Raw genomic sequence first — 13160 nt, 5'->3', positions numbered from 1 at the left:
TTAATTACAAAGAGTAAAAGGTAACTTGAAATAGGAAGATCATGCTATTAGCACCTTAGCCAAGTAATCAAATCTGGCAGCCCGACATTGTATGTCCCCCGATGGAATGCAATATGAAGTACACGCTGTGACTTGTAAGTGCAAGCCAAAATGTTCACCCAGAATCTAGTCAAGACTTAAAACCTGACTTTCTGTTTATAGGAATTTCAGGGATTAATTTTGCCCCATTTGATTTATTTCTGTCCTTCCTCTCCTCCTTCCTCCATGAGGAAACAAGCTGATAAATCCAGAACATGAGACATTCTATAAGACAACTGGCCTGAACTCTTCCAGAAGAGCAATGTTATATTAAAAAAAAAAAAAAAATGGAGAGACTGTTATATATTAAATGGTCTAAAGAGACATAACTACCAAATACTGTGTATAAACCTTGATTAGATCCTTGATCAGGAGGAAAACAAAAAGCTAAAGAGAACTTTTGGGGGACAGTTGAGGACATTTAAATGTGATCTGTAAACTGGATATAGGGCATTATCAATCTTCCTGGCTACGGTGGAACTATTGCTGTTCTGTAGAAGAGCACCCTTATTCTTAGAGAATGCATGCTACACACACACAGCATGGAGCGGTAAAGCCTCTTGCTGTCTGCAACAGAATTTTAAATAGTTCAGCTTTAAAAAAATGACAAACTGCTGACAGTTGATGAAGACGAGAGGCATATGGATGCTCATTTTATTATTATTTCAACTTTCCCAAAAGTTTAACATTTTTTCAAAATGAAAATTAAGGGAAAGAAAGTTAATTGTAGCACATTCTCTAACTTTGAACCCTGGCTTTCCCTGGCCTATGCCATGGTCTCTGGCTCCCACAGTGCCAGGCCAGCTTTGTCCCGTGGCCTCTGCTCCCGAGTGCTGTTTTCTGAGGGATAAAGGAGGCACAGAATGATGAGAAGTCCAGTGAGCGAGTGAGTAAAGAATGTAACGGGAGACCATGTTAGCCAGTTCAGATCCCATTCTATCACTTTCCTTTAGAAAGTAACCTAATAGTTAGGTTCACTTGGTCTAGAATTTTGCTAAAGCTTGAGGTAGACCTTCTATGGACCCTGGACTAAAACCCTGGTCAGGTGAAAAGAGCCTGCCCCGAGCATTGCCTCACTCCATTCTTTCTGGCCAGTCTATGGCCTCGTGTGTCACATATCACTACAGGGGAAGAGGAGGGACAGATGGGCCAAGGTCTCTCTCTGCTTTAAATAGACCTTAGTCTTTTTCTGTTCTGAAAAATCTGTGATTCGTGTCAGCCTTTTTAGCATCTGTTTTGGCGATAGGCCCAAGTGAGAGTATTAACATATCCACAGCTGCCATCAGAAAAAAATAAAAGGTCCAGCCCTGCTGCCCCAAGGGGCAGGCCTCAGTTTGAAAGACACAACCCTCTACCTTCGCCTGCAAGAGGAGAGGTAGGCCCATCCCTGTGGAAAGCTGGGGTGACCTGAGAGCTCAGGTGAATTCAGCATCTCAGTGGGCTGACCATCCCAGCACCCAAGGGGCAGGGCTGTCCTCTGGGTGCCCCTTAAAGGCACACCACCATGGATGAGTGCTCCACTATTTGTTGTCTTTCCAGCTACAGTTTACATAAAACTTTCTGGTTTCTCTATAAACTCTACTATCTAATCTAAGAAAGTGCTTGAATAAAAATTTTATTCTTTTTCCTCTTAAGGTTATTTCTCAAGTTTTTTTCCATTCCTTTTCACCCATTCACCACCATTAACCTAGATCCTTCTCACCAGAATTGCTTGCTAGCAAGGAGACAAACCCAGAATCATGGACAGAGGACGGCCTCTCTAAATTTTGTTAGTCTGGAAATGGTCCCTGAACCGCAGTTTGTAAAGCACTGCTTTCTGAGAAAAGAAGATGGGATGAAGACAGAAAAGGACACCCTTGGAAACAATAAGACTGTGGTGTGACCACAGGGTTAGACACCAGGAGGTCATGAGTTCTAATCCTGAATGTATTTCCCAAGACACAGTGGCAAAATGGAATGAAAAAGTGCTAAAGTAAACCCTTGGGTCATTTTTTCATTCACTTATCCATCAGTTGTTCATTACATGGGTGCCTTCAGTGTGCTGCAGGGGCTATAGAGACAGGCCAGTAGCAAAGCCCAACCTCGAGGAGCCCCTAGCCTTGTTGAACTGATCAGACACATGCACAGCTAACCACCAGCATGCTGAGGGCAGTGGCCAGTGCCGTCAGAGGGGGCAGGCTGCAGGGATGGGCAGGATAGTGGGAGGAGGCGCCTTCCGCTCTATAGGGTCATGAAGGTCCCCTGAAAAAAAGATGATGTTGCAGTGAGACCTTTAGAAGCTCGGTAGGTCCGAACATTGGAGATGGGTGGGGTCACGGTCCAGTGTTAGGATAGCATGAGCAGTGTTTCACAGACGAGAAGATAGAGGAAAAAAGGGTTTAGCACACAAGGTACATGTTTGGGAGTGTGCAGTCTAACTGGAAAAACACAGGTTAAGCTGTATCATGAACGACTTTGAATTCTAAGCTGAAATTCTATTTTACTCAATGAAGAGTTGATGAGGGTTTTTGACAGGACACATGCTTTAAGATGATTAACCTGGCAGCATCCATGACCTTGGGGAGAGAACTTTTGTGATGTGATGGGGGCCATGGGCCACAATCCAGTGAGGTGAATAGTGACAAAGTGGTGAATAAATGTTGCTGTGGAGACTAGGTGGCTGTGTCCAGCTGCAAAGAGGTAGTTATTGGTACTCTGAGGGAGAAGAGGACACAGGGTCAAAAGAAGAGTGTGTGAGTGACAGGAACAGAAATTCTTTCTGTGCTTTTATTTCCTGGGATTTGGGCCCCCAAGTCTTAAGGGATTAAAGAGACCTTTAGTTATTCTTCATGTGTTCTTCTCTCGGACCAATGGCTTTGAGTGAAACAATCTTTCTGTCACTTTAAAAGGTTTTACTAAGCCCCCTTCAGTCACGTGCCTTTGGAAATTTCGGTTACATAACATTGCTCTGAATTGGAATTCTGCAGCCTCACGAACTGGAGCCCAGGCTATTCCTCCCCCACCTGGCATTTCAGTTTCTGTGGGTCAGGGTTAGCTTCTTTCTAACCATTGTTGCGGAACTCTTTAAATGTTTGGTCTCACAGGTTTTAAAAGCTGGCAGGCCAGGCTGCTCCCTGCAGGTTGTGAGACCAAAGCCTTCCAGAAAAGGAGCCAGTAAAATCCTAAGCATGTTAACAGAGTGTAACAGCTGCACGGTGCATCACCCCCGTGGGTCCGGACTCCCCACTGCTGAGGCCAGCGACTCCTGGCCACTGTGGCCCATAACCAGAAGGAGCTCTCATGCACCACATCGTGGCGGATTTGTAATTGTGGCGATGACAACAGATTAAATCGCTGGCTCGCATCACGGAGGGCTGGGGTTTGTCAGGGTCACTCACTGTTCCCTTGCCTCTCCCAATTTTCCATAGTGAAGAGCAAGTTTGGAGTCCACTGCTACAGTACAAATACTTGTTGAGAGCTCTCCAAGTTTTACTCTGTCTAGAAGTTAGTTTTCTTAGTAGCCCATGCTGAATGTCTTTTTGTTTCAGCATCCCTGAACTCATGATTCTGAAATACTGTAACCCCTCAGTATACATATGTATTTATCTATACCCTGCTTTTTATGATAGTGATTTAAGGCAGCTTGCACATACACATAAAATGTAGTGAATTTTTTAAGAATTAGGATATGGGCAAAAGGAGTATGTGAGTAGGAAAATTAGGCACAGCCAGGATAAAGGTTAGTTCACAAAGTTCCAACTATAAATAAGATCCTCTTGAAGCAAATCAGTGTTTTTCTGAGTTTCCTAGTAGTCAAAGCAAAGAGAGAAATGTGAAAGGATAAGGTTCATATGTCTGTCAGATTCAAACAAACCATCAGCTCCAGAGAAGAAGAGTGTGTCTTTGAATGTCATAAACTTCTCCCATAAGTGCTTATAAAGGGGACACTGAGTGATAAAATGGGCAAGGCCCTCAGCTTCCCTACAATAGCATAGCCATTTTGTTGGCTTCTGCAGTGGCCCTTGGGATAGGCTTGGTGGCAAGACCATATCCAGGTCAAGGACTCCGCTGGAGGCCTGGGCAGGGTGTTTCATTGCAGCTCATCACTTCTCAAAGGGTACTTTCCTGAGGAACCTTGAGTCTGGGAGATGCTCTGTCACAAAAAATTGCCAAGGTCAAATGGGTCTGGCAAGAACTTTATGATACCAGCATATTCAAGGCTCTGAGGAGTCTTACAATTTAGAAACTGGCTCAGTGTGTCCCAAACCGATTTAATCACAGTTGTTTTAATTTAGACTTTTATGTTTTTGGTTTAAGATTGTAAAAAGAAAAAGTAGTAGAGAATTCATATTAACACTTATAGGCCAGTCTAAGATTTTTCTCAGACACAATTTGTAGGTCCTCTCAAAGATATTAACAAACTAATAACTGAAGCGTAGAGTCTTACTCTGTCACATATGGCTGTATCAATTTGAGGCTGGAAAACATTCATAGTTTTCACTCATTCATAGAAATAAAATTATCACTCATTCATAGAAATAAAAGTCAGAATACCCAGAGCTGTTTAATTTAAGAAAACATAACTTCCTAGTCAATTATCCAAGTAAACCAGTAAATTGTGTCAGTCACTGAGCTAACAGAGTGTTCTGTTTGATTTTTGACTAGAGGGATATCCTTTCAGCTTATGATGTCAGTGTGATGAAAAAGGACCAAAATGTTCCTACCGCCAAGTCTGACATTTCAGTGTCAGTTCAACAAGTGTTTATTGAGTACTCCGTATTTATAAAGCATTTTGCTAGCTTTTATGGGGGATACAGAAAGGAACAGGAAGCAGACAATCCCTTCCTTACCTTGTGAATCAAGGTCAAGATCCTCACCAATTTTGAGTCCATTACTGTGGTGTCAGGATTAATTTCACCTCGCTCTCTCTTCCTGTCAGCATGCATGCATTCATTCAGTGAACACTTGTCAGTGACAGCCTCTGTTCGTAGCACTGGGACAGTCTTCAGGGAGGTTGCTTTCCAGGGGACGTGAGTGTTTCTCTTTTCCTTTGGCACACTGGCATAATATGACCTCATATAATGGCACAGAAATTATTTCTTTATATCCTGAGACCTCAACATTTAGTTCCCCACATTGTGTGTGCCTCTTCTTGAAGTAATTAGTGAGAAGAGCAGATCCCCTGATAAACCACTCTTCCTGGGGCTGTGCTCTAAATGTTCTTGTTCCTTCCACCAGAGTGGTACCTGCCTTTCCCCACCCTCTTCTGGTAGTGTACCTGTGAGTTCGTAGTATCACCAGATTAGTAATTTTTAAAGCTATTGACTATTACACAATATGAGTCTATAAGATGACTAAACACACTTATAAGCTGTATTGTGTTTGTGATGGATAATTATTTTTTGATGGTGGGAGATTCTTTACAGCACCCATTTTTTCCATTTAAAAAAGAAATACATAATTGTAGTGAACAATTTAAAAAATATGGACAAGTATAAAAAAATTAATCCATAATTCCTGTACCCATGGATCAACTCTATTAACAATTAACATATTTTTGTACTTTCCTTGATTCAAAAAACACATTTAAAATATTTAATTTTGAAATTAATAAACAATAAAATTGCCTTTTATTTGTTGTGTAGTTCTATGAAGTTTAAGATATATAGATTTAACTAACCACCACCACACTCAAGATACAGGAAAGTTCTGTTTCCCCAGAACAAGCACCCCTTTATAGTCACACCTTCCCTAGCCTCTGGCCACTACTGATCTGCTCTCTGACATATAATTTTGTCTTTTTGAGAATGTCATATAAATGGAATCATAAGTTATATAAGCTTATGAGAGTAACTTCCTTAACTTAATACCTTTGAGATTTTTCCAAGTTGTGTGTATGAGTAATTTGTTTCTTTTTGTTGCTGAGATAGTATTCTATTGTATAAACATACCATAGTTTGGTTGTCTATCTATCTACTTATCAATTAAGAGGTTTTTTTTAACATTTGGATATGTCTGAAATACTGAAGTACGTTAAAATCGATGTGCGTATTTAATGTGTTGGGAGTTACTTCCCAAAAAAATTATTGTTGAATTGATAGTGCATCTTGGAATCAATACTATCTTAGAATCAAGGTATTGTGGTGAGATGATCAGTGTGAGGGATCAGAGAGGGCTGTCTGGGTTATTAGGAGGAAGGGAGATGAGCAGTAAGGGAAAAGATGAAGGAGGGCCCTGAGAGCTTTGCCCACCAGTGCCCAGAGCAGCCTCTGTGGCTTTGGGGAGGTTATGAGCAGAGGAGTGACCCAAGGAGGAAGTCTTTGTGAACAAAGTCGGTCTAATTGTGTTGAGTGTCGACCTGTCTGCCATCATCAGTGCCAACGAATCAGGAGATTGGGGAATGGCAGCAGCAGCCCTGCTGGTCCTGTCAGAAATAGAGGAAGAACTTGGGAAGAATCCAGTAGAGGCAGGGAGCACTGACTCAAGGGCCATATGGGGAGCAAGGGGTTCTTGCAGGACACCCCAACCTCCAGGCCTGGGGAGGGAAGGGCAGTAGGTGTGGAGAACAGAGGACAGACTGCAGTTCACCAGTAGATACGTGGTAGGAATGGGTGGTCTGGGTAGGGCATGTTACTTGGGAAACTCTAAAGCAAGATGAGAATGTCCTGGGCTTCACAAATTCAGAGCGTGCACAGGGATACTGTGTGAAGACACATGGCAAAGGATATACTTGATTACATGAGCTTGGGGGAAGTGGACTATTTTTCTATAGGAACATACTGATTAGGGCTATTCCCAAGTAGAATTGTATTATGGCTTCTGTATGGCCTCTAGTTTTTTGCAAAACTTACTCTTGGGTCCTGTCCCCCATGTCACAAGTCAGGTGATTTGTTCTTGGCATAGCCCACTTTTGCAAGATAGGAGCAAGAACAGTAAATCATCCTCATATAGGTCCTTGAAGGACAGGTTCCCCTCGGCCCTGGAAGAAAAGGGAAGTGCAGGTAAGCACTGAAGATCGGAGAGTAGTTTGCCAGGGGGGCTCACCCTCTTGTCAGTAGTCTTCTGGGGAGCCTGTTTCGTGGATGTTGTCTCACTTCCACCTGTGTACACCTACTCTAGCTGAGGATCAGGGAAATGTAGAGGAAGAGAAAGGCACTCAGTGACAGTCTTGAGCCTTGTTTTCTACCCCCATTTGTTTCTTCCCCATCTCATATTTTACTAAAGATCCCCTTGTCAGAAACATTGTAGAAGTGACTCTTCACTTTGCCTACCATTTGCATGTTTGCAAAATAACTGTTGTTCAAGCTGTAGTCTGTGAGGTACAGTTTCTGTTACTTGGGGCATTGCTAACTGTATCTTCAATTTTTCCTAGGAAAGACTGTGTCTTCACCATTGACCCATCAACTGCCCGTGACCTTGATGATGCCCTCTCCTGCAAGCCACTCGCTGATGGTAGGGTGGAGCTTTCTGTACCATTCCAGGTAGCAGGTGGTCCGCAGACCTGTGCAGTCAGTGGGCTGCCGTGTCCTCCCCAGGCAGTGTAATATGCAAGGTTGGGTTTGCTGTGTTCCTGGATTTGTCATAGGCCCCTGGGCCCCCTGTACAAGTATGTGACCTAAAGATTGTGTTCCTGTGGTGATTTGGTGAAGGTGAGAATAAGAAATGCCTCTCCCTGGGACCCCTCTCAGGCCTCAGAAGAGGCAGCAGTGAGGACAGAATTAATTCCAGGCCTTGGCCCTCCCAGGAGTTCCAGTTTGGGTGTCATGATACAGAATAAAGCCCCTGAGCTCTGCTCATAGGAAGTTCTTTACCCAAACCTCACCGCAGCGTGAGGTGACCCAAAGGCGTGCTCAGCTCAGCTGGCAAGAGCTCCTTGCTGGAGTACTGCCCCTCGAGGCCTGAGCTGGAGAAGCCGCTGCCCCCCGCAGGCCTTCACCTGCCCGGCAGCTGTTCAGGACTCTGTAAACGTTCTTTGGGCACGGAGCTAAGCAGGAGAAAGTGGGATTTGAGGCCAGTGGTCTTTGAATACTCCAGCAGGGAGGAGGGGAAGGTGTGTGGGGGTGAGCAGAGCCAACCTGAGCAGCCCTCTCTCTCATGCCCCTTAGATGTGCTGCTTACAGTCTTCAGCCCCTCCTTTCCCCTCTCTAGGGTGCTGTCTGGGTGACTGCTTTGGCTTTAGTCTCTCACATACAGCTTTGGCACTAAAATGGGCTTTGAGGGCTTGCCCATGATGGGTGTCCACCCTTGTCATTTCAATCTGCTGCAAAGAGTTGATGGCCCGATGGCCTGATGGCCCAGTGGCCCAGTCTTTTAAAACATTGCATAGGTGTTCGCATATGTCATTGACGCAAAATTCCGTAGGCTCACGGTGTAATCTCTTCTCTACTGTAGTTGGCAGTGAAGCTTAGTAGGTGAAAGGCTGAGAAACAGAAAACACTATTGCCTGAAAATACTTTTATCTTCTTGTGTGGGAGTCTTCCTTGAAACTGTAGGCAAGATTGCTCACTATTTTCAACTGAAGAAAATTGAAAAGAAGGTAAAGCAAAAAGAGAGAAAAGTTCCCATGGAAATTTTAAGGAATTATATATTTTTCAAGTAAAAATTTGAGCAGCCTACTTGAAAAAGCAAATAGTGGCTTGGTTTCCTGTATTCCGAGCATACCTGCGGAGTGCAAAGGCTTGGGCGTATTGCTCTCCATGTGAGCTTCCCTCCCTGCATTTCCCTTCTCTCCAGCTTCACAGCCCTGCTCTGCTTGTAGTCTAATGCTTGAAAACACTTGCCTCATTTATTTTGTCCGTGTTCATAGTTGTTATTTGCAGAAGGATAGGTCGAGTAATATTACTGCATCTCGGCTGGCCAGGATGATGTTCCCCTTGCAGAGACCCCAGGGAGCAAGCCCATATCCTACCCCACTCACTCTGTACACTGTGTTTCATGCCTAGGGTGCCAGGTTACCAGCAGAGGTTTCATGTAGAGAAGTGTTAAAAGATAGGGCTGGAAAAGTAGATTAGGAACAAATTGTACATGTTTGTACCTTTCCGACCAAAGGATGTTGTCAGATAACTGGAAACCACTTGTTTTCTATCTCTTGTTCAGGAAAAGCCCTCAAAATCAGGAAAGTAATTTAACAGTACAAGATGAAGGAAAAGGCAGAGAAACATTGTAATTGTTTAGGGATATAGGTAATAAGAAGCTGGCCTGGCAGTGGTGGCTGTATTGTTGGGGGTAGGAAGGACAGATGTGAGGGAGGGGTAATAACAGAAGACACAAAGGCAAATGATGTTGGAGTTGAGGGAAAAAGAGTCCAAGACAGGGCAAAAGTTTCAACGTGGATGATGAGGAGATGAAATCCACAAGTTAGAGTCCAGAACGCAAGAGGATAAGCTGGTTGAGAGAAAACCTGCGTCTACGTGGGATTATCTGTCTGATGATATGCATTTATATAAGCTGCTGTAAATCCTTCCCAGAGGAGGCAGGGTACAAATAAGCTAAATATATGCAGTCTATGTAACTATGTACTGTGAGAGCACTAAGAAAAGTAGACAGTGTACCAAAATGCAAAAAACGATTTTATTCGGATGATGGGATCATAAAGTGATTTTTCTCTTTTCTCTAGTTTGCAAATTTTTATAATGTGGTAATAACAGTTTTATAATAAAAAAATTTGTAATAAAAAAAGTTATGGGGTGCCAGAAATCACAGGCTGCCCAGTAGCACACTGCACCAGGTGATCAGATGCCTTCTATCTGCTTGGTTATTCTTGCATTCCCAGAGGAGTAATTAACATCTGGTCATTTGGCAGAGCCTCAGAAAAAGGACATAGAAAAGGAGTCAGGGAAGAATCTGAAAAGCCCTGAGTTGGTCAGTTAAGCGTTTTTATGGTGGCACTTCTGTAGTTGGCCTTTGTGACAGCAGTTTCTGCCAAGGCCATTTATCCAGAGGGATGAAAAGTGAAAGTTGATTCCAGTTTGGGTTATAGGGTGAGGTTGGCTAAGTTCAGGTTCCCTTAGTTACCAGTTCATGTCAGTTCTTGCTTAGAGGAAAAAATGTTTAATGTTTTAAAAAGCAAATAATGTTTTCTGGATATATTTATGTAATCTATAACCCTTTTTATTTAAAGAAAATATGAAAGTTGAACGTTCCTTTGGTCTCATTGAATTCATCTGAATGACTCTTCTGTGAAAATAAAACATGCCAACAAAGAAACTTATTTAGTCTTCAGTCTCCCTTCCAAGTTTAGATGTACCCCCAGGACTTGTTACCAGTATCTCCCATAGGTATGGGAGTTAGACATTACAGTCTTCAGGTACATTCTACAGAAACCCACCACACCTGTTCTCTAGTAGGTCATGATTAGGTTGGAAGGCTGAGGAGGGGGTGCCCCCTGCCTCAAGGACTCTCATCCTTGCAAGGGGGTCTACTAGTCATCCAGCCTGGTAATTTTCTGCCTCCTACAGCCTATAAACACACTTGAGTGGAACATTCCCATGAGCATTACCTAACCCACTAACTTTAACTGTTTCTTTCACTTTTGCTCAAGAAAATATTTAATAATGCAAGTGAATAAGAGCGGTGTTGTAATGATAGCCCAAAATCTAAAGACAGTAAGTCACACACTCCAGTGTTTTATTAATGTAACAGATCACTTGCAACACACCTCACAGTTGACCTCACCACTCGTATGGGAATGCCACAGTTGTCACATCATCCTGTTTTTCAAATTACTTCTACAGCATCCACTTACTGCATATCCAGATTGCATTTTAACTCTCTACCTTATAGGCAGCCCATTAGGCCTTAAGATTGTGTGACTACTAGGAAATCCTTCCTTGTAATGATCTGAACTATGGTTGTCTTCCTGCAATTTTCCACCCATTGGTCCCATTTGTGCCTCTGGGGACCCCACAGAACAAGTCCTATCTCTCAAATGATGACCTGTCATGTACTAGATAACAGCTATCATGTATTTCTGAGTCACAGCCTCTCAGCTAAGCTTCCTATAATTCTCCATGTACCATAGCTGTTGAAGTTTGAGCCCATTTCCCATGTCATGGAATCATTTCTACCATCATGAGGTCTAAGGCATATTGTAGCCTGTAGGCGGACCTCTGCCTTGCTGTCGGGGCATGGCATGGGACTCTCCTGGCCACTTTCTCCTTAATGTGCAGACCTGAGGCCAGAGTAATAGTCATCCATTCAGTTCAGTTAAACATGCCTTGTTGCTTTGCTTTAGTATCTGAGACAGGAAACTGTCAGCCAGACAAGTCACCTTTATTCAGACTTACAACAGATCCTACAAGAGATCAATGTTATCTGCTTCAGAAGTGTCTTGTTTTTCTAATGTTTTATTCTCTAATGAGTGCTCTGCCATTATACATGGCAGGATTATCCTAACCAGGCCTGAGAAATGAAAGAATTAGGGCTAGGAAGACAGGGGGAATGGAGAATGACTGCTAATGGGTTTGGGGTTTCTTTCTGGAGAGATGAAAATATTCTGGAATTAGGTAGTTGCACAACTTTGTGAATATACTAAAAGCCACTGGGGGAAAATGAGTGAATAGATGAATGAATAAAAATAAACAAACAAATCCATTCATCCTCGGAGCTTTGTGAGGAGTTTACCTTAGTCTTAACCACAGCATAGCAGAAGTCTTGGTGGGATGCTTGGGCTGGATGCCCATAGGGACTGACACCCCTCTTGTTTGTCTCTCTTCCCTGCTGCTTTCATCTCTGAACCACAAAACTCCCACCCAAAGAGCACACCCCTCTGTCCAGCCACCTGCTCCTATTTTCCTTCCCTACAGAGTCAGCCACCTGACTCAAGAAAAGAAGGATTTGTCCTACTATCTGGAAATAAGAAAATGCTGAGATAAATGGGTATCGTCCAGCGTGAGGGGCCTCGGGAATGCTAGCTGCCTTTTCTGCTGTAGGGGGCACCGCTCTCCTGCCTGGGCTGCCCTGTTGTCTTCCTGGTTGCATGGCGTTCCCTTCCCTGAGGAGGATGGGCTGGGAGCTGTGTCCCAGGGAATGGGAACAAGATACTAGGACCAAAATCTGTATGAATTTCATAGAATTCTGAAACTGTAACTTCCCCATGTGGTTTTATTTGTCCCCTGCTGAGAGTTTCTTGTCGTGGCTCACGGCCTTTATAGGCAGTGCAGAAGTAGGAGCTGGAGACTGTGCCCCCGGGTTCCAGGTTTGGACCACAGAACCTGAGGAATGGAGTGTTTAGTAGTAGTTTTAAAGAGCAAAGAGCTGAGCTGAAGTCTCCGGATCTGCTCCTGGGAAGGAAGAGGGCGCACGAGAGTCGTGGAGCTTGGCGGGTGGGAGACGCTCAAGCTGATCCCCGCCAGCAGGCTAGACTCGCCCTGGGCTCTGCGCTCACCTCTGGGCAGATCACCCCGCCAGCCTCCCACCTCTGCGCCTTCTCATTCCCCTCTGGCCTGGCTTCCTCCTCACCATGTGGATGTCGCCGCCGTCCTGTGAAACCTTTCCCTGCCCTGCTGCTCCTCAGGGGCTTGCACCTCCCCTGGTCCACGAAGACGCCCTGAAAGAGCTGTGCTTGCTGCCGCTCTCTCTGCCCGTTTGGTCCTAGTCCCTGTGCCGCGTTGCTTCCAGAAGTTCACGGACACGGGTTGCCCTGACCTCAGTTCACCAAACATCTGTGTAGCATTTGGCTTCTGGTCTGCTTTTCCCCTTGAAACTCGCTCTTCCTTGGACTCAGAGGGCCCTGCTCGCTCGTGGTTCTGCTTTTCAGACTGCTTTTCTCCAGCTGTCTTCGCTAACTCTTCTCTGCCTGCCTCTTCATGGGGGTCTGCAGGCCTTCTGCGCTGGCCCCCTTCATGCCATGTTCTTCGGCCTGTACGCTTGTATTTCCTTTGCCTCCAGAGCCCTTTCCCCGGAGAGCTGCATGGGAAGTTTGACTGGTCGCCTTCCCCGGCCTTTCCGCCTCTGATTCCACCGCCCCCCACCTCCTCTCCACCTCCCTGCTTGACCTCTTCCTCACCGCTCATCACCCGCTAAGTACTGTTGGCTGGCTAACCTTGTTTCGTTCTAGCTGCCCTGCATTCAGTGCCTCAGATGCAAGACTCAGAGTAGGCTCA

The 13160-nt window shown here is 44.5% G+C and overlaps 1 protein-coding gene across 5 annotated transcripts in view; it reads left to right on the top strand.

Moving 5' to 3' along the window:
- DIS3L2 (DIS3 like 3'-5' exoribonuclease 2) overlaps positions 1-13160 on the top strand; it is a 372410-nt gene that overhangs the window by 230647 nt on the left and 128603 nt on the right. For all 5 annotated transcript variants that reach the window (XR_005030205.2, XM_057503433.1, XM_036912160.2 and 2 more), the window contains one exon: positions 7430-7509. Coding sequence is in view for 4 of the 5 variants with exons in the window: in XM_057503433.1 (XP_057359416.1) it covers positions 7430-7509 (80 nt within the window). In the remaining variant the exon portion in view is untranslated. The remainder of the gene's footprint in view (positions 1-7429; positions 7510-13160) is intronic.

This window comes from Manis pentadactyla, chromosome 6 (assembly GCF_030020395.1).
Source record: "Manis pentadactyla isolate mManPen7 chromosome 6, mManPen7.hap1, whole genome shotgun sequence".
Taxonomy (NCBI): Eukaryota; Metazoa; Chordata; class Mammalia; order Pholidota; family Manidae; genus Manis; species Manis pentadactyla.
Note: the sequence above shows the minus strand (reverse complement) of the source record. Positions and strands in the feature narration are given on the sequence as shown.